This window comes from Euprymna scolopes, chromosome 6 (assembly GCF_053919585.1).
Source record: "Euprymna scolopes isolate OS-2025 chromosome 6, ASM5391958v1, whole genome shotgun sequence".
In the NCBI taxonomy this organism is placed as follows: Eukaryota; Metazoa; Mollusca; class Cephalopoda; order Sepiida; family Sepiolidae; genus Euprymna; species Euprymna scolopes.
In genome coordinates, this window is record NC_136487.1 from 10894239 (window position 1) to 10919674 (window position 25436).

The following is a 25436-nucleotide window of genomic DNA, read 5'->3' on the forward strand; positions in this document are numbered from 1 at the left end:
TTTGGGCTGGTGCATCTGCTACTAGTCTCTCACTCCTCTCAAAAGAGAGTCGCCAACCTGATAGGTCTTGAACTGTCATCTAAGCTTCAACTTCTGTCCCATCCACGAAGTGTTGCATCCTTCTGCCTTTTATACAAGTACTTTAATAGTGGATGCTCTGATGAACTATAAACCCTTGTGCCCCATGACGTAAATACCCCCGACAAGCAGCAAAGTCCCACCCCTACACAGTTGAAATCTCTAGATATAAGAAAGCCTTCTACTCTAATAGTTTTTTCCCCCAGAACTGCTATACTTTAGAATTCCCTTCCAAGTTCCTGCTTCTCCAACTACACTGACATGCAGAAGTTCAAGTGTAATGTAAACAGACATCTTGCTGCTCAACTCCCTACATAGTATTTCTGCAGCTTATGTCCCTGATAGTAGCCCCCTACCTCAAAGTGGCTCTGTGCCTTGTTTAAGGTGAAAATGTAGAAAAAAAAAAAAAAAAAAAAAAGATATGTTTTCTTTCCTTTCCAAATAATGTCAAATAATTCCAAGCATACAAAACATCAACACTAACGTGGATCAGATTTTATCCCTGCTATAGCAATAAAGAAATACACTTCAAAACTGGGCCATATCCTCTCTAAACCATAACAGATGCCTTGCAGAATCTTGCTTTCTTAATGGCTGGAAAATTGTCTCTGTGGTACCAATTTTCAAGAATTTTTACCAGGTGCATCTATACTATTAATAAAATTCTAAATATTTATTTATTATTGTGTGTGTTTATATACCAACAAAACTTTCAAATGGATGCACCGAATTAAAAAATTCAGTTTTCCCCTGAAAGGTGTGAGTCCCTAGATTGTCCTTATCTATATATGGTTTGTAACAAACAACGCCAAGTCACACAAAAAGCCCGAAATAAGGGTTTTTGGGCCGTTTCACGCATTTGTCGAAAAAGTTACCTGCCCATGTCAACGGAATTTAGTACTGTCTGTATACAATCGCGGTAACATCTTTCGGCATACGGACAGGACTTGTGGCGCAATGGATAACGTGTCTGACTATGGATCAGAAGATTCCAGGTTCAAATCCTGGCAAGTTCGCAATAATTTTAACCATCATTTTATCCAATGTTTACTCATTATCCTTGCCCTTAGTTCACAGGGTATTTTTGTTTTTTCAGTGATTTTGTTTTGTGCATGTGGGAATTTCCTATACTCTGAGTTCACAAGGTAAGCGTTGATGGTAAGACTATGTTGAGTGTACTCGATTTTGTGTTTGACTTGGCGTTGTGTGCCGATGCGGTGCAGCCGCTAGTATTTAATATAATTAGATCTATCTTAGCTTAAAAATTCAGGCCATTCTCGATGGGCATAGATTTAAATAACACCACATTAATGCAAGTGTGCTTCAATATTTGGATGTATATTATTTCAACTTCTAAAACAATCTCCCAGATGCCATCATGTCCAGGATGGGTATATTTGCTGATGATATGACACTCTATTCTCAGCAGAATGGCAAATTAACCACCCATGCAAGGCATGATAGAATGGAGCCAAAAATGGGGGTACTTATTTATAATTAAAATATATATATATATATATACACACACACACACACACACACACAGAAATCATTATGTGTGTGCTCGAAAGAGGTCATAAAAAATAATAAAAATCACCTAAATTAATCATTTTTTTTACAAGAAAATCAAATTTTACGATTTAGCGATTAATTTTTGGCAGCCATAGCACTGTCTGCAAATCTCGGTAGTTGAATGTATTGTCGTCCCCGAATTAAAAAAAAACATAGCAGCTTTAATCTCCCCAGTCTTCCAGTCATAAAATTTGAATTTTCTTATTAAAAAAAATAAATACTTGATCAATTAACATAATTTTAGAGATATGACATCTTCATTTCATGATGGGTGCATACATCATAAAGATTTGTCTTTATCTATATATCTATAAAAGATAAAGTGTCTGTGTGCGCGTGTACATTTCCCTACGCAATAACTGTCAATTTTTAGTCTACAGACTCGAAATTTGATATACAGAGTACTTAGATTTGGGAAAATCGATGTGATTGGTTTTTGGCCAGAAATTTGGCGATTAAGGATTCAAAGTTCAACGAGTTTACCTTTGAGAACTCTATCAAATTCCTCCGCCAATTTGGAGTCTACACACTTGAAATTTTAGATATAGGTTCCTTGGACATGGATCTAAATTAACTTGATTTGAGCCCAAAACAATAAATTTGAAGGGGTCATAATAGGGGTCAAAGTAAAAAAAAATTGACCACTTTTTTTTTTTTTTTTTTCAACATACACCTCCAAATACCCAGGCAACGCCGGGCACCCATGCTAGTTATTTTATAAAGTGGAATTCTAAATAAGAACCAAAAATGGATGATCACGTTTAATGCTTTCAAAACAAAACCAAGTATAAAGAAACCTTTTTCCAACCATTGTCATGGCTAATGGGACTCTTCATGCTTAAACTCCTCACTAACATTCTCAAGCAACAGCAATTCTAGTCTGTAGTGGAACAAGGACATAAATGGATGGTAACATTTAATGCTACTAAGACAAAACTCCTTTCCTTCAATAATAAGAAATCTCACAGTCATAGGAAACACGAATTGGCACAAATACAAAGACATCATCAAGGATGCTGCACAGAAGGTAAACTCCCTCTACCATGTTAGAAACTTTTCACAGTTGCTAGTATCCTATATCTCTACAAGGCCATCATTCGCCCGTGCATGGAGTATTATTGCCACATCTGGGCTGGTGCACCTGCACCAATCACCAGCCTCTTCCTCTTAGTTTGGATGCAAAAAAGCGTCTCACCTGATAGGCTTCCATGCTGCTAAGATGCAGCCACATCGTCGCATCGCTGTACTTTTTTTTTACAAGTACATTCAGGGAGTGTGCTCCCAACTTGCTGCACTTGTACCTCTTCAACACAAACCCCATCCATCCGACTAGCACCAAAATCTCACCTCTTCACGCTAGATGCAAGAAGCCTTTACTTTAACAGCTTTGAACTGCCCGCCTCTGGAATTCCCTCCCTACACCTTGTTTCCCGCCAGATAGAAGCTTAATTGTAATGTGGACAAACGTTTTGCTACTAGTTGTCTCCCCTCTATAAATCTGGCCCCTATTACAATAGTTCCTTGTACTTCAGTGGCAACATGACTTGTTTGATATATTAAAAAAACAAAAAAAAAAAAAACGCCGCCTGCGATTAAAAGAATTGACTTTATATTCTAAACACTTTTTTTTTACAAGTAGGATTTTGAAGGATTTAATTATTACGGTATCGTTTGGTAATTAGATTATAAATTGAACCAAATTGTGATAAAATTAATTGTTAAGCTAATGCTTTAATCTAATAAAAAATTTCGGATGTAAATAGAAACTGGCTTTAAAATTTTTCAATTGTTGAAAGATGCGAAACTTGAATCTATTTACATCCGAAATTTTTTTATTAGATTAAAGCATTAGCTTAACAATTTTATCACAATTTGGTTCAATTTATAATCTAATTACCAAACGATACCGTAATAATTGAACATTTTAGCTTTCAAATTTAAATGGATCGAAGTAATTTTTTGTTAATAATTAGCAAAACATTAAAATGATTGTCTTGTTTACAACAAAACAAAATACATTCTGGGGATTTCATAATTATTTTATGATTTAAAAAAAATCGTTCTAGTATTTTACACTGTTGCAAAAAAAAAAAAAAAAAAAAAAAAATGCAGGTTACGTAAAACCACGAGAAATTGTTTTGATAATGTCACTAATATAGAGATTAGACAAAAACGACAAAAACACAATACCAATAGTTTTCGTATTATTTGGATTCTTCGGACTATTGTTCTCATCTTGAGGGTGATTTTCAATTTTTCGGTCGCTCACCTTCATCAGGTGTATATTGTCGAACTCGGGAATCTTTCTGCGGTACCATGAGAAAAATCAGAAAGTGGGATTGAAAAGTCAACATTCCAGAGAGGGAGCACTATGACCTTGCAAAAGATGCCTGTACTAGCCCCGTTGGCATTCTCCGACAGAGGCGCCCCAGGCGATTAGAAATAAACTAACTCCTTATTGAGTGACCTTTAGCTTTGAGCCTTGATAAGTGGTGACACCTATGTAAAAAAATTCCCCAAAGAGAGATGGCAAAGTCTGGGAGGGTGAACCTAACCTCCTAGAACTGCACAACAGAACCTACCCGTGACGTAGTAAATAAGCACTGTTATAAAAGTTACTCAGGATAAAAACAGGAATCCGAAGAATCCAAATAATACGAATAATCAATTTTCATCTCAAAAATTCAGAGACGTAATATCAAATTGATTGATTTGAAAATTAGGCAAAACAAAAGATATTCCAACAGTTTCTATAGTACAATTGAACCTGCGAAATATATTGTTTATATCTATTGCATTTTTAATATGGACAAAACTATGGAAACACCTATGGAAGTTGTTGCATAACAATATGAAATTAGATCTATCATACAAGGTTCAAATGTGATGTCGCAAAATAAACATTAAAATATATCTAAAACGTCAACTATTTAATTATCTAAATAACGATATAGGTTTGTTTTTCACACGATTAATCTATGGAAATTATGTAAAAATCGTCCTCAAACTCAAACGACACGTGCATGTAATCACACCATTATTATTATTGGAGGTTGATGTAAACATTAAAAAAGAAGAGAACAGAACTAGCTCAAAAACGATAACTGAAGTTTCAAAATAAAATCACAAATCAAAATATTTATTTTAGTACCAATGTCAATATTCTTTTTAATTTAACGTCGATATTAAAAATAGTTTTACAAATGAATGTTTTGAAGATTAAGGGGTAGATTGGGGGTAACCCCCCCCCCAACTTTAGTTACCTGGTGAATTGAAAAGAAAAGAAAAGGCTGATTGATTGAAAGATTAAATTGGAAATTGTAATAATTTGTTTAATCGTTACCCCCCCCCCCAAAAAAAAACAGCATTATTATTGTGATTATAAAAACAAATTATTTCACTTTAGCTACAATTTGGCCTTCGGGACAAGATCAAAGTGTAGTATTGCTGCTGCAGTGCTGCACTTCTATTTCTTGTTCTCTTTCGGTGGAGGAGAAATCCTTCACGACTGAGACAATTTTTATTTTTGTACCTTTTCTCCACGTTAAAAAACGACCCTGGTGTCTAACTCTGTTTTGTGGGGAGGCATAGTAAATAGGTACAATTATTTTGGGTCTCTTATAATTAATAACTTCATCAAGGAATAATAGAAAATACAAGTTCAAAGAAAAACAATCTTAATTCGATCTCATATTCAGCGAAGTCTGTTTTGTTTTTCTTTTAACTTCACGCTTAGATTTTCTATAGAAATGGATTTATGGTCACGTTAAGGTTCTCTCTCTCTCTCATATATATATATATATATATATATATATATATATATATATTATACACACATGGCTCACATTCAAAATATTTCATCAGATAGCTCCGAAAATACTATTGTTGTGTATAAATGTATAAATAAAGCACATTATTTACTGCTACAAATAAATAAGTAAATAATGAATTAAAAATAATGTGAAAGTTACTTACAGTTCCTCCTGGTCTTGGTGCGATATTGATTTGCTGTGGCGGTTGTGAAGGGTTGATTCGGACCGTACCAACTCTACTATTGGTAGTTTTAGCTAAATTTCCAGCATTGACGGTTAGTGCCCGGGTCGCCGGGATTTGATTGTTCACCGTAACGATTCTCATTTGAGTAGGTGTCGTGGTAAGCATCTGGGGTGGGACCACAGCCACACTTTGTGCCTGGGTCCGAGTCACAGTGATCAGATTCGGATTGTTGATATTCTTAACGATGTGAACATTCTGTTGAGGTACAGTGACCATTGTTGTGGTCGGTCGCGTCGGTTCCGTCTTGGAGGCGTCTTTGATGAGGAGATGACCCCCGCCAGCTTCTGTTTTTATAAGGGGCGACGTCGTGGTGGTCACGGTGGTGTTTGGTGTTGTAGTGATGATGATTTTCGACATGCCCGCTTTATCTTGTCGATGGTCGATCTGCTCTCGCACGGTGACCCGATTGCCTAGCTGTAAGGATTTTGCAGCCTGGAGACCCATAGGCGGAACTGCTAGGGGTTTCCGTTCAGCTGCGATACTCGCCAAATTATACATAGCACTGCTTGCAGTATGATTGCCCTGTTTCACAGCAACACCAGTTGAGAGAACTGGCGTGTTTTGCTGAGTAACAGTACAGCTACTGTTGGTAGTGACTACATGTGTTGGCTGAGGTTGTCCAGGGCCAAGGGGTCTAGTCACCGCGTGAACGTAGGTCACATTCTGACTAGGAGGATTAGAGTTATGTGTAGAGACGGCAGGTGTTGAGGTTAATAAATTGCTCGGATTTATTATCCGGATAGTCGGAGTGTTTCCCACTTTCGCCCCTCCGTTCGTGGGGACATGCATAGTTGTGTTTGGAGTGTTAATTCCCAGTAAGGACACACTACTACCACTCGTTCCAGGAGTGGTTGTTGTCGTTCCTGTAACATTAGGTGGGGACACTGTATTGATTATGCTACTGGTAGACGTCGTTGTAGCTTGAGGTTGGCTTAAAATCGAACTGATCCCGATGATCTGGGGATCTATGGGGGCTTTGACCAGCGATGGTGTGGTTTTGTTGACTTGGGTCCCGCCTGCAGTGACCAGAGAGATGCCCTTCTGTCCTTGACTAACTGTCTGGACGGACGCAAAAGGGCCGCTAACAGTAGACGGTGTAGTTTGTAATGGAGTTATTCCTGATGGAACTGCCATCACGGTGCCCGTAGTAATACCTCCGAGGCCAACATTCGTTCCAACACACGACGTTGTACCAGTGTTGTTGATATGATTGGTACTCGTAGCATTGGTGGTACCGACACCACAACCAACCTTGTTACTGTTAGAAGTATTATTACCAACATTATTATTGCCACCGCTGTTGGTAGTATTCGTGTTTTCCGAAGTCGCGGGAGCGCTTGTGGGAGTTACAACGCTGTCTGTGACGTCTTGGGAAGATTCTTTGTGTGTAGGCGAGGCCAGCCTCGACTCGAGAGACCCAACTAAGGCACTTACTTCGTTTTCATCCACCTCGGACGATAATAAATCTTCGATTGAGTTTGTAGCCGCCATTTCGTTTACCTCGTCGATGGCCGACTAAAGCGCGCATGCGTGCCGACCGCGTTGAACTCTGGGATTGTGTATAAAAGCGGGCAGCGCCACCTGGCGGCCATCGCAGTCAGTGTCGCCGCCATCTTGCGTGTACGAAGCGGCGCTTAAGCTGCCAACTAATAGACGAGGGAAGAAACACAAATAGAAAAAAAAAGAAGGCTTAGAACCGCTAACGTTGAATAATTGTGAACACACAATCCACCGTCATCTTGTTCCTGTGCGAGAAACCTGACGTGCAAACCGTCGTAGAAACATGAGTGGAGGAGGCATCCCATATCTGGGTAGTAAGATAAGCCTCATTTCGAAGGCTGAAATTCGCTATGAGGGCATTCTATACACTATAGACCCACACGAGTCCACTGTTGCTCTAGCTAAAGGTATTACCAATTTTTTTTTTAAACTCCTTGGACCTTATTTTACTAACAAAACACCAATATATATATATTATATACCATGCTTCAAACGGTTACGTTTTATGTGTATATATATAATTATTCGAAACGTACCCATTAAAAAAAAAAACAAACAAAACAAATAAAGGGGCATTCTAACCATGCTTTCATTCCTTGAACCTTTTCTATATTAAAACTCCCAATATATACCATGCTTCAAACGGCTCTTTTCTTTGTGTGTGTGTATATATATATATATATGCACATATTCCAAACGTACCCATTTTTCTTTAAGTGTCGATTCTATCCATGCTTTTATTACCCCTTTTCCACTCCTCAAATTAAATACCTCCTTGTACTCAGGACACCTGCAAATATTAAACTCAATTTCCACGTTTTTTATTCTTTATTTGCATCTCTCCCTTGAAACTATTAGTTGTAAATACAACCGTAGAACTCTTGACAATATCAATACTAATGTTTTGCTTATTTTCTAAACCCCTAATCTTCAATTTCGTAACTTACCCCCCCCCCTTTATTTTATTTTTTTTTTCACAAAAATAAAAATATTGCCATTCGCATTTTCTAATGTTACTAGTAACTTTTTGGAGGGGGGGGGACTTTTACTTTTCAAGTCTTTAATATTTACCAGACTTGTTTTTTTACATTCAGTTAAATTTCGTTCTTTTAAAGAAATTCTTTGATAAATATAGAATATTTATCTTTGCTTGTCGACATTTTTCAAAACTTGACAATTTCGAGCCACGGTTTCGTATTTTCTTGAAATTCTTGTATTGGCGCTTTTTTATTTTATTTTTTTTTAAAACTTTATTTTCGATATTTTAATTTAAGAATTTGTTAGAATTGTACTTTATCCTTAATTGTTTGTCTTCCAAATTTTCATTTTCTATAACTCCCTTATTTACCCTTCAGTAAAAAAAAAAAAAAATTTCTAAACTTTTTTTTTTTTTTTTTTTTTTTTTTTATTTATAGTCGGATTTTTTCTCTTTAAAACATTTATCACTTCCTACTTGGCTTAATATCCATTTTATTTTTGGTCGCTAGTTCAGAAAAGCAAACTTATTTTTTTACTCCTTTAAATAAAAATTCGACTCTTAGCCGTTGACTGAATGCTATTTTTAATTAGCATTAAAAAGTCTAGGTTTCTAAACTCCTGATTGACATGCCAATTTTAATCTATTCCAAATTTAAACTGAAGATTTCACGCTTAAAATATGCCAGTTTCTCTGTATGTATACATGTATTTACAATTTTTTAAAAAATTGTACTTAAAGCAAACTACGGCCTCTGGTATTTTAGATAGTTTAAAACTAAAATTCAACTTTTACGGTCTCTTAACTTTGTTTGAACCTACAGTCCTCCAGGTTAAAAATTGGTTTCTAAATAACGTTATATAATTTATGCAATTATACCCTACTGAAATCTTATTTAGAAGACCCTTAACATGGTAAGGGTCTTTTACTATTTCTGTACTTTCACCTAACAATATGTATAAACTTTTAACGTAAATACTATTAACAGTAATAACACGGCCCGTATTCTGCATAAAGTACCAGTTTCTGTAATACCAGACTTGAATGATAACTTTTGAATAGAATTAAACAATTTTAACGTGACTACATTGAATCTTAAGTCTTTTATTTAACCATTGAATATTTGTTCCATATGTCTTTATACGAAAAGTTCGAAAAACTATATCAGAACTGTCTTTCTGAAAGCATGCCATTTCTATTGGATATAGTGGTTCTCCAGAAGTAACTTCCCATATGTCTAGCATTATAGTTTAGTTGTGCTGTCTTCAGTACTAGCTTTAAAATTTTAAAAATGTACCTTAATTTTTCTTTTCAGTAAGATCTTTTGGCACGGAAGATCGTCCAACTGACCGTCCTGTCGCCCCAAGAGATGAAGTATTTGAATATATCATTTTCCGGGGCAGTGACATTAAAGACATTCATGTCTGCCAGCCTCCCAAGCCTCAGCCTCTCCAAGGACTGCCACAAGATCCGGCCATTGTCAAGGTTTGTCTTGACTTAAACATTTATACTTCTCAAACTACGGCTTTTTTTTTTTTTTTTTTGAAACTTGTTCTTAATTTCCTACAACCCTAATGTTTGCTTTATAATCAGGGCATGGGAACAATCTCACTGAAACTTCTAGACCTTGCAATAGGTTGTTAAACTTGCATATAAATAAAACCTTAAAATTCAGTTTATATGCAATTTTAATTTTGAATTTTTAGTTTTTAAAAGAATCCAAAATATTCTAGTTTTCAATTTTTAATATGCATAAATTGAACAAGTGACGATAGAAATTTTTAAATTTAACTGAACTAGTTTTAGTAAAATTTTACCTTTTCATGACTAGCAAAATTCTTTCGAGGTGCATGAAAAATTTGTTAGATTAAAATTTAGTTATAAATTTATCATTGAAGTAAAATACAGTAACTTGAATAACTTAAGTTTACCGTCCTTTCATAAAGAACTTTCAATTTGAGTCTAAAAATATGAATTGCTTATAACCTTGAAATTTGTCAACGTTAAAAAGTAATTTCTAGATAAAATTTTTTCATTTACTTTCAACACCTGTCAGCATATCAACCTAAGCCCAAATGATCTTATTCTTATAAACTAATTGCTTTAAGCAACTTCCTAAGATTTGACTTTAAAGGCAAAACCAATGGAGGTAAAATTTCTAGGAAACATTTGATAGGTACCTTAATTGAATGTATGATTGAATCTTTGAATTTTTTTCTTTTGCACATTTTAAGTTAAAGTAACACTAATGTAAATTAGCAACATGAATTTCTTTAGCCAAAAGCAAAACTGAATTTTACTTTTGATATTTTTGGTTACTTGTAATCTTTTAATGCAAAAGTTGAAAGTAATATTTGGAGATCAAAACATTAACTAAAATGTTTTGATACTGCGTTGTCAGACATGTAAAAACTAGCGTTAGTGCAAAATGGTATCATATGCAAAGTTAAGGAATATTTAAATTTCATAAAAGCGTAGCTGAAGTTTTAATAGGGAGACTAATATTCCAGTGGACGTTACACAAGTCTATAACGTTTCTTCCTATAGGGAACACAAATATCGCATGCATGTATGCATCTAGATAGGTTGGGTTAAATGGCATATCAACCCTTAGTCACAATGTGGGGAAATCTTTAAATACTTTAAAACCATAATTCATAAATGGTTGGTTTTTCATTTTGGGTAGAATCCCTACATTCTAAAATGTTGCAAAGTATTAAATGATTATTGCGTTGGTCAATTTTATGTGCTAACTTTGAAACTAGCAAGTCAAAAATTCATTTGGTATGAATGTACTCTTACTTTATTGCATAAAATATTCAAAATTGTCTCAAGTTTACTGGATTTCTCTTTCCAGTCGTCCCAGCCTGTGACTACCACTTCATCTTACCCCTTGCAGCAGCAGCAGCAACAACCTCAACAGCAACAACATGGCTATGGAGGACAATCTTACCAGCCTTTTGGAGGAGCACAACTTTATGGCGGTCAGTATGGTGGTCACCAACCATATCATGGTAGTAGTCACTCTCAGTCTGTCGCAGGTAAAAATGTTGTTTGCAATGGCTTGTTCTCGTCTTCACCCACTTTTTAGATTAAAAACCTGATTAATAGGAAGTATTAAAATTAGTTTTGAATATTTTCTCAAATTCATTAAAACTCGTAGCTGTTCAGTATACAAATGCTCTTCATGCGAGGTATCAACATTTTTAATATTTAAAAACCTTATGTGCAAAACCAAGTTTATTTTGGCTCAATTAGCTGCTAGATTATGACCTTTTTGTTTTTGTTTAGAAATTAGTTTTTGTTAGTGGTCCAAAAGTAAATCTTGCATCTAAGATTGTATGCTTCTTGAAAAATCCATTATGAAAGTAATCTCTCAATAAATGCTTCCTAATGGAAGCAAATGTAATAAAAACCAGTTTAAACATTGGGTAAAACCCTAAGAAAATTGTCTAAAAAATTTTCAAGTTATTTTTAATGGCAAACTCATCAAATTTTAATTCCTTGCACATTAGCAAGTTAAATATTTCTTTATAAATAAAACTTCCTTTAGATCATGTCCATTGAATGGAAACAATTTTATAGCCAAAATGTTTATTCTGTAACTAAATGTTTCAACTCTTTGAAAGATTTTAAATTAAACATGTTAAATATTTAATCGGAATACTTGATGAATATTCATTTATTATGGACTATTATCCTTATCTTTTAGTTTTGCAACGTTTCAGCCAACTATTCCTGTTCGTGGTGCAGTGGGTAAACCTGAATCTCTACGATTCCAGGTGAGCATTGTCTGAAGATAGCAGTTTCAATCCTACCCAAAACCGGCCAGAGGTTTAGTTGGCCAAAACATAGCGAGACAACTATGGAAGTCAATAATTGCTGAGAATTAGGAGTTCCTATCCTGTTGCGGTAACTACTGACGAAGGCCAGAGAAATAGTTGGCTGAAACTTTGAAACCACTAAAAGATGAGGATAATAGTCCGCAATGAATAAACAGAGCTCAACACGTTGAAAAATGGTCTCAATCTTTCTACACAAAATTGACCTTTATTGATAAGCTACCTAATTTGCAGAGAAAGTAATTAAAATTTCTTAACTGTAAATTTTGAAAATTCAATGAAATTCACTTCATTTTCCTGTATAAACTTAAATTTTATAAGATCTCAGCACCTTTCTGTCTGCTGCTTTTGTGTTTGCTTTATTTGTTGCATGTTTTTGTTGCACGTTATCTCTTAAAATCAAATCTGACAAATCTTTTCTGTACAAAATTAGTGATATAAAGGTGTTAAAAACTATGATTTAGGAAACTAGACTATTTTTCATTTTAAATATTTACTAATGTTTTAGGTAACTTTTATTTTTTTCCTCAAATGCCACAAAGTAAATTTATGCCAACTTCAGTGCCACTTTACAACTTTTCAATTTCTTAAACTAGATTTGGGTCTATTCATAACCAAGAATCGATTTGTGTTCAATGAAAAAGTGTACCCCCCCCCCCGGTTTCCTTTTTATCAATGAATGAAATATTAAACTCTTAATATTTCCATGTTTGAGAATTTGTGGTGGAATTGATTTTGGTTCTATTCTCATCTTGGTTGCTATAGTTCTATTTTGGCTGCACAAAGGTTAGTTTTTAATAAAAATTTGACATTTAACAGGTGATTAATTAGCAGTATCAGAATTTTTGTAGGAATTTGACACCCCTAACACGAAACTGCGAATACAATATAAAAATCTCGTAATTTCTCTGTTAAAAGTGGGTTATTTATTTTCTTTATGGATTATACTTCCAAAATGAACTATTACAGTTGTTTTAAAAGTAATAGAAATATTTTTTTTTTAAAAAACAGTAATGAATTTTCCGAACTCAATATTTTTCAATTTTTAAACTTTAAAAATCTATCAATTTTTCTATTGATTCTATTTTTACGATATTTTCAGGGTCAATGTGAAATTTTGTTCTTTCCAATAAACCGAATATATTTTAGACAAACGTTTTTTTTTTTAAATTCACGCCCCCCCCCCCAAGTGTCACCCATTTTGAAATGTCTATTAAAAAGTTTATAATTAATTTATGTCGCACAAATTGAAGAGAAAGGGTCAATAAATAATATATTCAAATTTAAAACAAAAAAAAATCGCTTTTTAGAAATTTACCTGTAAAGTCCGAAGTTTAAAACCTTATTTTATAAGAGCACATTGTTTTTTTTTTTTTTTTTTTTTTTTTTTTTTTTTTTTTTTTTTTTTTTTTTTTTTTTTTTTAATGAAACCTTGGTCCTTGCTCCTTTAATTGAAAAAATAATTAGGGCTTGAATTACATTTTTCGAGGAGTTATAAGCTTGAAAAGACAGGGGGTCGAATAATTCACGCCTCTCATTTTGAAATGTCTATTAAAAAGTAAATAATTAATTTATCTTGAATAGTTTTATATATCACAAATTTAAGAGAAAAGGTCAATAAATAATATATTCAAATTTAAAACAAAAAAAAAAATTTCTTTTTTAGAAATTTACCTGTAAAGTCCGAAGTTTAAAACCTTTTTTTAAAAAAAAAAAACACATTGTTTTTTTTTTTTGTTTTTTTTTAATAAAAAAAAAAACACATTGTTTTTTTTTTTTTTTTTTTAATAAAACCTTGGTCCTTGCTCCTTTTAATTGAAAATAAAAATTAGGGCTTGAATTACATTTTTCGAGGAGTTATAAGCTTGGAAAGATGGGGTGGAATTATTCACTATTTTCACGAAATTTCTGACACTGCTAGTGATTAATATCAAATTTTTTTTTTATACTGGCATTAAAAGTTCATCTGGAGTTCTTTTCCTGAAAAATATATTTTAGTCAATTTGTTTTTGAAGTCTGAAGGTTTAACTTTTATTGCATTTTAAAGAAAAAAAATATGCCAGTTCCTATTAGTTTGATATTTTGAAACTAAATTTTAGTGCATTTTTAGCTTCGAAATCTAGAAATCTTCTACATCACCTGGAACACTCAAAAGTAAGATTAGTTTGAATAGTACAGCATGTTTAGAATTGAAATGGCTGTGATTAGCTATTAGTGTCAGTTAACTTTTAAAAAAAATTCCAATTCTCCTGTTAGTGGATTTTATGAATTTCCGTTTCCACTCATGTGGTTCAAAATTAATCACTGAATGGCTAATCTGAATTTGTTGGTGGCTGGTTCTTGGTTTTTATCAGGTTCGCTCCTTCGCAGTCATGGCCGTATGACAACCCTTGACCAAGGTGTGCAGGTAGATGCCCAGCAAATAAGGAAATCTGGTAAAGTGATTTCCTTGTTCGTGTAATACAACCAAATGCTAATTCCACTTTAATCTTCAATTTTAATCTTAACCAATTTTAGAAATTAAAATAACTTCTGCCATAACTGAATTTCAATTAAACCCCCCTCCTAAAAGGCTCGTACAATTTTCGTGGTTAATTAACATTGTTCAATTTTTAGGATTTGCTTTTAAAGTTAAATCTTATAGCCACTAAGCATGCATTATTTCAAGCAGGAGGATCATTTGAAGCTTGCACAGCAAATTGAACTTCTCTGCTAAAACTAAAATTTACAAATTTAGATTTTAAACTTTTGCTCTTTTTCATAACTAACATTTCCTATTTTACTAAACTATTCAGATTTAATTTTTAAATTAACATTTTAATTAACTTGCATTTTTTCCTTTCCCTAATTAGTTTGGTTGATTTATTTGATTATTTAATACTTGGAGTTTTAAAGGAATAAAAGATGTGCTATTTTTTTATTTCTTTAAATAGCATCTTCATATCCTATATAAAATTTAATTTTAATCGCAACTTTTTTTTTTTTTTTTTTTTTTTTTTTTAACTGAATATACTTCTTGAAATAAATGAAAACCTGTATAGATTTTGGAAATATATGGTAAAATCAATTTAAAAACAATTCAAATATTTAAGAATTTTATATACCCAAGATTGTAGTTACTGATTTTTAAAATAATTAGGAAGAAATACTGTCTAGGAATAAATGAACTATCCTCCTGCTCACAGCATTGATCATGAAGGGGGGGGGGTTAATGCTGTGTGCATGAGACTAGCTAACTTAAAATTTGATAAATTTATAGATTGTCTCCCTGTAAAATAGGGCAACAATTGTCATTTGGTGTTAACAGCCATCCCCGAACCTGATGTTAATGAGTGCATGTTTGTAACTAAATTACTGATTAACAACTTTTTTTTTCTTGTCACTTGCACAATGTTTTTATTTTATTTTTTTTATTTTTTATTAATTGCTCTGACAAGTGTTTTTTTTTTTTTTTTTTTTTTTTTTTTTTTTTTTTTTTTTTTTTTTTTTAATATATCAATTCTATGAATACTGTGGTGAAAAAATGAGGGGCATGCAATAAGTAATGCCCCTTACCCACTTCCAGTTGGCTGATGTATCTGAATTTTTGCATGTGCAATGATTTATATCTCCCGGTTATGGGGCAAATTACAGCTCTGAACTAATTGCTTTCTGTTTTACAGGTGTTTGAACTGAGTCGGGTGTGAAATGGAGCCTGTTGAATGTCGAGCAGTGATCCGGTTTTTGTATTTGAAAGGACGCACACCACAAACTTTTGAAAGAAACTTAGTGATAATGCCCCATCATATGACCTTGTAAAACGCTGGCATCGTGAATTCAAACATGGCTGAGAGTCTATGGAAACAGCTCCCAGACCTGGTCCCCCCCCTTCTGCCATTGATGAGGTATCTGTCCGTCAAGTTGAGGCTGCTATTTTGGAAGATCGGCGCATTACTATTTGCCAAATAGCCCAAGATGTCAAGATTAGTACAGGGTCTGTGGAAACTATCATTCATGACCATTTGCATAAGGTCTGCCAGATGGATTCCCAGGTTGGTCACACCATTCCAGAAGTGAATGTGTCGAGTGCTCAAGGATGAATTTGGAGATGAGTCAGTTTTTCAAAAGACTGATTACACAGGATGAAACCTGGATCCATCACTATGATCCAGAGACCAAAGCCCAGTCAATGCAGTAGGAGCACTTGGGACTCACCACCTCCAAAGGCAAGGGTGCAGCCCTCCGCTGGCAAAGTCATGCTCACAGACTTCTGGGACCAGGACAGTAGTGATGAGATTTCCTGGCAAAGGGTACTACAATTACAAGAGCCTATTATGCTTCACTTTTGAAGAAATTAAGGGAAGCTATTAAAATCAAGAGGTGGGGCAAGATCAGCATAGATACCCTCCTCCTCCTGCAGGACAACGCTCCGGTCCACAACTCGCATGTTGCCAGATCAGAAGCACGGGCATGTGGTTATGAAATCCTCCCTCCCTCATCCTCCCTACTCTCCTTACCTTTCACCCTCTGACTTTCACCTCTTCCCAGATGATGCAGCCTTGATTTCTGAAGTCACATCGTAGTTGGAGGACCAACCTGGGGTGTTCTACAAAAACTGTCTCCAGAGCTGCATCAAATGATGGGAGAAATGCATAATTCTGGGTGCTTCCTATGTAGAGAAAGACTAACTGCCAAGTTTCGTTGCTCTACTGCTGTGGGAAGTGGGTCAGGGGCATTACTTATTGCACGCCCCTCGTATACTCCAAAAATTATGTAACTCGAGTAGTTTTCTTTTCATGAATAGATTTAAAAGCAATTACTGGTAATTCATAGGCATTCAAAATTCTGCAAGTTTGAATTGTTTCTGGAGATTTTTTTTTTTTTTTTTTTTTTATGGTATAGCAAGATTGTTCATTACTCTTAGCAATAAAACCACTTGATCGATTTACATGATTTCAGATTTTTCGTTTGTTATGCATATGTACAGCATGGATTTTTTTAATATCAAGAAATTCTAGATTTGCCATTTGTGGCTTCAAATGGAAATGGTTTTGTGAAAATCTTCAATACAGGATTTGTTCAGAAAAATGCAGTTCTAACAAATTGAAACTGATAGAAAAATCCATGTATTATGCATATTTTTATATTTAAATGTTTCTAAAATAAAACTGCCAATTGAGGACTGGAAAAATAACTACCAGTACCCTGGTCAGCAATTACATAATTGTAGCCTTTACAAAAATTCATTTTTGTAGTTTGAGTAAATGAACGATTGATATTGTGTACACCTTTATGAGTTTCTTCATAGGTTCCAAACACTGAGCATCTTGCAAATTTCACACAAAGCTAATTTTTTTTTTTTTTTTTTTTTTCATGAATTAGTCCACCAGGCAAATTATTCCTCATAATATATAATAGATGTATTCTATAATACATACGCAATCTGCATAAATTAAAATAGCATGTTTTCATGTATTGTACGATCAAGCAATTGTCAGCTAGTATATGCATATTGTTTTTTTTTTTTTTATAAAAATGACTTCTGAAAGTTTCTACCAAACTGTCAATTTTTGATCTAGACTTGATATAGAAAGGATTTTGGACCTGTGAAACGTTCAGGTTGGGCTTTAGCTGGTAAAAACAGTTACTAAGGGCTCAAAATAAAAGGTTTACTCCTAATTATTTTCCAAGATTTCTGATCAATTTGACTTTTGGAATATGACATTTTCATTGTCATGGGTACATATATTATACAGTTTGATATAAGAACTCTGGACAGGAACCGATTTACAATTTGTACTTTCTGAACAAAATACACAACTGAATCAAAGCCATAGATTTTAGTTTCTGCTTCACTTTTTTTCTCCCACTTTAGATGAGTGATATAAGAATGGAATGATATATTGAATTTCAAAATTAAACTTTTAATGCTTATCAAAACATTGCCAGCTGATGTCTATAAGAAAATCTGTTGTGTAATTGAAAAAACAATGGACAATTTAGTTGGTGTAATGGATCTGCTCTAAAAGATTTTAAGAACTTTCTAAAGTATCCATTATAAAATGTTTAGAGAATCCTGTTTGATGCAGGTAATTTTATTCATTTGAAATTGGATCATTTTAAATGATTCATATACAAAATAGATTCTTAAATATTTCAAATTTAAGAACTTCAAGCATAAGCTCCTTTACTAAAAAATAAATGGAGTTGACATTAAAACCAAAAAATAGATTGTGTTCTAACTATTTTTTTTTTTTTTTTTTTTTTTTTCCCTCAAGATTTAGGTTCAAAACAAAACTTGATGACACTAAAAATAAAGTTATTTAGTCATGAGAGCATGTTACCTCATGAATTAAGTGTTCCACTTAAAATTTCATGCTGATTTCAGTTTGACAAAATACACCTGAAGGTCAGTTATATCAACCAAAAGCTAAAAAAATACTTAAAATGAGAACAGTATAATCAATCTTCATCTCAAATTTTTAAACTGTTTTGTTTTCAAACATGTTAAATAGATTAAAAATTGTCAATTTTATAAATGTGCACATGCATGCACAATATCTTTACATAAAATAACTAGACTTTTTTCAGGTTTTCATTATCTCCAAAAAAACATTTCTGAAAAATTGAATTGCTTTGCCTTTATAATTATAGGTTCCAGAGGACCTACACCACCGCCACCAAGTCGCAAGTCTCCAACCTCTGACCAAGGGACTCAAATGAATGCTGATGATGGCAAAGGATATTCTAACAAAGGACATCAGCAGCAGCTGTCGCCGGTTGATCGTCGTGATCAACGCAAAAATCAGAGGGATCAGCAGGGGAACCGTACCACAACTTTCACTCGTGGAAGAGGTGGCGGCGGCAGAGGAGGCAAGTATTTAATGTTGAAATTAGTGGTTTTTTTTTTTTTTTTTTTTTTTTAGTGGTATAATGAAATATATTGAATTTTAAAATTAAATCTTTAATACTTATCAAAACCTTGTCAGCTGATGTCAATATCAAATGCTATATTTAATATCTTGGTATAATTTTCATGTCTGCGTGAATGAAATTTCAGTTTGTGCAGTATGGGATTTTTTATGTACTTGTGCTATGTTGAAAAAATTCTCCAAAATGAGATCTACAAGGTCTTTTTACAAAGAGTTCCATTTTTCTATTTTGAAATTTATAACTATTCATCATAAATTGATTACCTCCCCCTAGATTTAAGTTTTCAATTTTATTTGTAATCTTTGGAATTTAGAGATGGAGTACATAATTACCCCCCCCCCCCTTAATTACAAGTCTCACTGTACTGCACTAAAATTTTGCGTTTGCACATCTAGTGTAAATGCATAATTCGCATTTTAATTGATTCTAATAAACCATTGCTTTTTATGTAATGTCTTTTATAAATGTTGACTATTTTGAGTTAGCTTTGTATGTATTTTTTGCAAAGGTTTCATGCAAGGTTCTAATCATGCAGGGGGTGTTTCTCGAGGAAGACCTCGCGGAATGCCTCGTGGTATGTCCCGTGGAAGAGGTGGTACCAGACAGCCTTCAGAGCCACTCAAGTTTGAGAATGATTATGACTTTGAAAGTGCCAACGCAGAATTTGAAGAAATGGAGAAGGAGCTGAAAAAATTAACTATAAGTAAGACTTGATTTTTATCAACCTTTTTAACTAATATGGCATTACCTGGAAACTCAAGTTCCTGCCCTAGAATAGTTTCAAAATACTCATTTTGACCCTCTTCCTTCTGTTAACATTTTAAACTTATTGCAAATTTAATGACTGCTTGTGCAATTGAATTTTTCGTTTTGTGAATTTTCCAAATTCACATGAGTTTAATGAAGCTGCTTTATTTTGCAACTTGTCGTCCATTTAGATTACTCTGGAGATATTATTTAATGGAGCCAGTTTAATTTAAAAAAAATAAACATTGGTCTATTCCAAACCATATATCCAGCCACTACTACCTATAGTAGTTATGAAGATTCCAACAGTGGTTTTATTTTTATACTGGTGTAAGTCTTATATAATTAATAATATATATTCGTTATTTTCATGCCGAGTGCTTTACTGGACTCGTCCGTTGCAGAGTTTGGAAGCACTGATCTAGTTACAACCATTATCAACAATCTCCCACTTTTTTGCCTAAATCTAGACTCAAATTCCATGAACAGAGCTTCTTTCCTAGAACTACCCATCTGTGGCACTCTGCATCCTGGACCTGCTTTTCAGCAGATTACAGTATGGTTGTCTTCAAGTCCAATATAAATAAGTTCGTGTTGATTAAATTCTACCTGCTGATTATTACGCTGTTTTCTTGATCCAGAGTCAACTTATCAAGTTGACTCTTGATCAAGAAAACTTGATAAGTTGACTTAGTACAAAAAGAACTGCAAATCTTGACACTTTATTTCAGCTGAGAAAACTACCAATGTTGTTGTAAATGGTGAGAAACCCGCAGAAAATGTAGATGAAGTTGGCGAAGAAACTGAAGTACTTGATGATGAAGATGACGGTGACGTAAAGAAGGAAGAAAAGAAAGATGAAGAAATTGTGTATTATGATAAAGCTAAATCCTTCTTTGATAATATTAGCTGTGAAGCCACAGAACGTGAACAAGGGTAAGTAACTCTTTTAGAACTTTTTTCCTTATCCTTTATGGACATTCATTATAGGCCAGTGATGTTAGAATTCTGATTAGGACTTGTATTGATATCTTTAATGATGGCAGTATGAATCCCATCTTCTCACCTATGGAGAGTAAGAGAAACCTTCTGCAATAATACTAAAAAAACTGAACTTGTACAACTGCCAACTTCAAACTCTGAAGATAAAACTTAGAAATTTCTAAACTACTTGCAAGCTTAAATCTTTTTTCCCTTCCAAATGGTAAACTAATAAGTACATGAATGAGAAATATGTTGTGTTCTACAATTTTATTGTAGCCGTGTAAATAGGACCAGTTGGAGGGAGGAACGAAAACTCAATGCAGAAACATTCGGAGTCTCGGAACGTTACAGAGGTCGAGGCAGAGGCTTTAGAGGAAGGGGTGGATACAGAGGACGACGAGGTAGAGGTGGTAAGTATTTTCACGTCTTTTGATAATCTTAGTCGATTTTAAGATTAAATTGCCTACTGTGTTAAATATACAGCAAATCTTATTCTGAATTCATTCAGCTCATATTTTTGGTCCCCCCCCCCCCCCACACACAATTTCAGAGGGGCCCTGTTTTCAGTGACGTCCGTTAGTCCAGACGATTGCCAGATAATTGTCCATTAGTTTTTCCTGAAATTTTGCTACAAATTCTATTTCATTAAATAGATGTGCACAGTAAAAAATCTTTTGCAAAAATTCCCATTGTGTCCCCCCCCCCCTTCCCGAGGCTTAAGAGGTCAACCCAGTAGCTTATGTCCCTGATAGTAGCCCCAAAGTGGCAATGTGCCTTGTTTGGGATGAAAATAAAAAAAAAAATGGCTAAAAATGACTTTGTTCCATAATTTTTTATCCATCCATTAGATTTTCCTGAAACTTGGCCGAAATGTGGAAGCCATTGTTAATATAAATTCAGTATGCGTGACCCTGGCAAAATTCTGGTTTTCATCCCTCTGGGACTTTTACGGCTATAAAACTTCTCTCAAAAACTTTCTAGTGGTTTTCTGTGGTGCTGATTTCAAATATACATATCTTAAGGCGTGAAATTGCACCGTTTGTCCATTTTCATTGAGATTCAGCATTCTCAGGCGCTCAAGTTTTGCATCACAGAATTGGAGAAACGGGTTTTCCAATGTTGAGTCCAACAGTGAAGCATGTTGCTTGGGACGATTGAATTGCAATTGTGAGAAGTGGTTGGGAGTACCCCGAAAGCATCCTAACTCCTTAGGATACCCAGGCACCATGATTGGGCCAAAAATAGCGAAAAAATGTGATAGTTCAAATCAAATTACTCAAATTTTTTTTAACTATGACGGAAGTAATATTTGTTTTTAGGACTAACTCACTTCTCACATTAATTTCTTCACTATTTTTCTTTTTGTGATGTCATCTCGCATAGAACACCAGACCATGCATGTTTGTTTTTTTGTTTTTCCCCTCCTGAATGTTGGTGTTATCTTTTGCAACTATATGGATTTTTAACATTGTTTAGAGGTGCCCTTCAGTAAAGGGATGAAGACGCCAGATCGGTATATACCCCTTTGAAGAAATTTTCTCCAATCTGCCTGGTAAAGAGCTATTTTAGTGGTCTTTAATCTGTTGGCCTGTGGTATTAGTCTTGGAAAGTCCTAGGAGATTCATCCTCCCAGGCCTTGCCTTCCCTCTTCGTAAAAGTTTATTACGAACTGACATGTGCTCTGCCCAGGCAATGCTTTAGAGGTTATTTTAAGGGTGCAAGCCTATTAACTTTTGGCTAATTACTTCCTGCCTATCGCACAATCTTTTCTGTAAATATTAAGTTTGATACTGTTTTATCAGATGTTCAAGGGCAAAAATTATTTTTCTTGTTTGACCTTTTTTTATCTTTAAAGGTCGAGGCGGTAACCGTGGTAATTGGAGTGGCTATGGAAATTACAGAGGAAATTACAGGGGCAATGTGAGACGAAATTCTGGTAATGCAGGATGGGGTGATTCTGGATGGGGAGACCAAAATATTGAAGCAAACACAAATGGCGAAAAAGAACCTTTGGGCAAGGTGAGTTGTACTTTTTTTATTTTTTATTTCAAATCCTTGTCACTTTACACTAAATCTATTAAATGTTGACCATTGAGCTGGGAGTTACCAAATCAGTCTGAAGATACTTTGACTAAAAATGCACTTAAACATTGTTTTTCATTTTTGCAAAACTCAAGTTCTGCAGAGTAAAGTTTTTCTCTAAAAGTTTGAAAATATAAAACTTGAAGCATAGTAACTTTTACCAAAATTACTGGATGTGGCATTAATCGAGCTGAAAAGTGTTGATATGCCACTAAACTTAGTCTTATAAAATGGGTGGATCGAACAATATAAAATTGATACATAAAATATATTTTAGTCATCGACATACAGTCCTGTTTCGTTGTATCACAACTCATCAGTGCCGCTAGACTAACACCTATCCCAAGCCGAGGATCGAACCTAGAAATTGATACATAAACAGATCTCTATAGGAGAGAAACAATTAAAATGTAATTTCTAACAGTACATTTTTCTTTCTCTTTCAGAGACCAATTGTTGCTTTCACCTAGTACTTTTGGTATGGAAACCATTGGACATCGAAGTAGTCACATTTGAACAGAAAACCTTTCCACTTCATTGCCACCATTTTGTTTGGAACAATAGCAGGGGGGGGGGACAAGCTGTCTAAAAAAAAAATAAAAAATAAAATAAACGCCCTAAAACTGGTTGTGTCCAGAAGGACTGCACCTAACAGATGTTTACTCTCACTTGGGTGGAGAAAAATAAACGCAGCTTAACCAATGAAATATGCAATAAGTCTGGTAACTTCACAAAGGATTGTCCCACATTTCTCTGTCTACTCTTTACAAAATTAAAATATTTTTTCCTCATCATAAAAGTTCCTGCAAAACATTTAAAGATGAAAATGTTGGCACAACAGGAAGATACCTGCTAGTAGAAGAAAGTTGTGTAAATAGACCGGCCATTTTTCTTTTCCTTGTGTGTGTATATAGCAGGCAAGTTTAATAAAGACGAAGAATACGGCCTGAGACTGTAACAAAGAAAATATGGATGACGCTATTTTTTTGCGGGAGCGGAGTGATTATATCCCTCGACTGACCTACTCTAGTTGTCTTCTATGTGTTGGACTATCACATAGTTTGGTTCTCGATTATCAAAACTCGTCTATCAGACATTTTTGGAGAATCTAGAAACGTCTCCAAATCTTATTTGAATCCAGTAAATTGTAAGGGAGGTGGGATCTTTATGCAACTGATTTTGAAAAATAGAACCTCCTAATAATATATCAAATATTGAAATTTCCAAATGCTTGAAGAATTAATCCCAGAACACCTAGAAATCTTTTCTTTAAAAATTTTAGTATTTATTTGATAGATCTTCATGCTTTTAAAAAATATTTTCTTAAATTAAGGAGAGCATTTTAGTGTTTCTAAAGAAACCTTAATTACCTGAGAAAGGTAAATAAACATTTACTGGATTCAAACGTATCCTGACAGATATATTTATATATGCGTATCTGCCCTGTCTTTGTTACATAAGCTATAAGGTTGATAGCAACAGTTCTCGGAAAGAGTCCCTTTCTTGGGAATCTCATTGTAACAATGGCAGACTAGATTCTGGTTTACTTGAGGCTGATATAAGATTTTTTGCATTTTTTTGTTAAACAAAATTAAAATAAAGCTTTTTAAATAAAAAAATTTAAAACCTGGAGAAATAAATCACAAGATTAAAAGCTTCAAATTTCTCCCTGGCAATAAAATAAGTCATCAAAAAGAATTGACAAAGTTGCAGCTCAATTATGGCAGGTCTGTGGATGAAACATTTGCCCTCAAAAAAAATGGAAAATACACTGTTAAAATATTACACAACCTTAAGTCCTTAATTAAAGACGTTTGCAGAATATTTTTGGTGTCGTGTTTTTATTTGCCTTTTTTTTTTTTTTTTTTTTTTTTTTTTTTTTTTTTTTTTTTTTTTTCTTTCTTTCTTGACAGTTCATTCTAAAAATGCTAACTTTGCTGAGACAGCTCAGATTAAAATGATTCACAATTTAATTTTTGGTTATTTGGAATTAAATACTGAAATCTTTTTGTAGTTATGACATGTCATTTGAAAAATCATGTAAATTGATAAAAATTTTTAACTGAAATCCATTTAATAGCCGATAAGTCTAGTTTAGTCATAAGGAGATAACTGGATTCGAGTTCTCTGGATCAAAATTAGTTTTATAATGGATACAATTTAGTATTGCTAGAAATGACACTTTGCGGTCATAATGGGCCCTTAATTAAAATAAGTATAGATAAATCTAACAGAATTGACTACAATTTTTCAACATGATCCATAAATATGGAATGTTTTAATCTGAAATGCTTTGGTTTGAAACTCTTCAATGGAAGATAAAAAAAATGGTTTAATTTTTAAGCTTGTTTTTTTTTTTTTTTTTTTAATTAAAATCTATATTGTGCATGTAAAATTGGGAAAACATGCTTTAAATGTTTTAATGTGATTAAGCTAAAACAATAGCCATCCGATTCAACCGGTGTTAATTTAAAATTAAACTTTAACTATTTTAAAAATACTTTTATAGATAAGTGGAGCCATTTTTAATGCATATACTAAATTTTTCTCTTCTAACCATGACTTTTAAACAATATAACTTTATTTTAAATTTGTTTTCAAGTTGTCTGAATTCCTGGCATGTTTAACATTTAAATTGCCTCTTGTAACTTATGTAAACTTAATACCAGGTGATAAATACTTTAGAA

The 25436-nt window shown here is 33.8% G+C and overlaps 2 protein-coding genes and 1 non-coding gene across 12 annotated transcripts in view; 2 read left to right on the forward strand and 1 right to left on the reverse strand.

Moving 5' to 3' along the window:
- The window catches only part of LOC145277503 (transcription initiation factor TFIID subunit 4B-like), a 76356-nt gene extending 69159 nt beyond the window's left edge, over positions 1–7197 (reverse strand). For all 5 annotated transcript variants that reach the window (XM_080128904.1, XM_080128902.1, XM_080128903.1 and 2 more), the window contains exon 1: positions 5626–7197. In XM_080128904.1, coding sequence (XP_079985030.1) covers positions 5626–7197 — 1572 coding nt within the window. The remainder of the gene's footprint in view (positions 1–5625) is intronic.
- On the forward strand, positions 1022–1094 carry Trnah-aug (transfer RNA histidin (anticodon AUG)). Its single transcript has one exon. It is a non-coding gene; the product is annotated as a tRNA-His (tRNA).
- A 71-nt stretch (positions 7198–7268) lies between the features above and the next one.
- On the forward strand, positions 7269–24573 carry LOC145277504 (protein LSM14 homolog B-like). 6 transcript variants are annotated; one of them, XM_080128905.1, is made up of 10 exons: positions 7283–7613; positions 9498–9667; positions 11040–11223; positions 14379–14459; positions 18658–18876; positions 19445–19639; positions 20415–20619; positions 20944–21077; positions 22523–22686; positions 23196–24573. In XM_080128905.1, the coding sequence occupies exons 1-10, from the start codon at positions 7490–7492 to the stop codon at positions 23217–23219; spliced, it is 1500 nt and encodes a 499-aa protein (XP_079985031.1). In that variant the 5' UTR covers positions 7283–7489; the 3' UTR covers positions 23220–24573. The 6 variants fall into 6 exon arrangements, with proteins under 6 accessions (XP_079985035.1, XP_079985036.1, XP_079985034.1 ...); XM_080128907.1 differs by having other exon boundaries at positions 19472–19639; XM_080128909.1 differs by lacking the exon at positions 14379–14459 and having other exon boundaries at positions 7269–7613; positions 19472–19639.
- Positions 24574–25436: the final 863 nt, after the last annotated feature.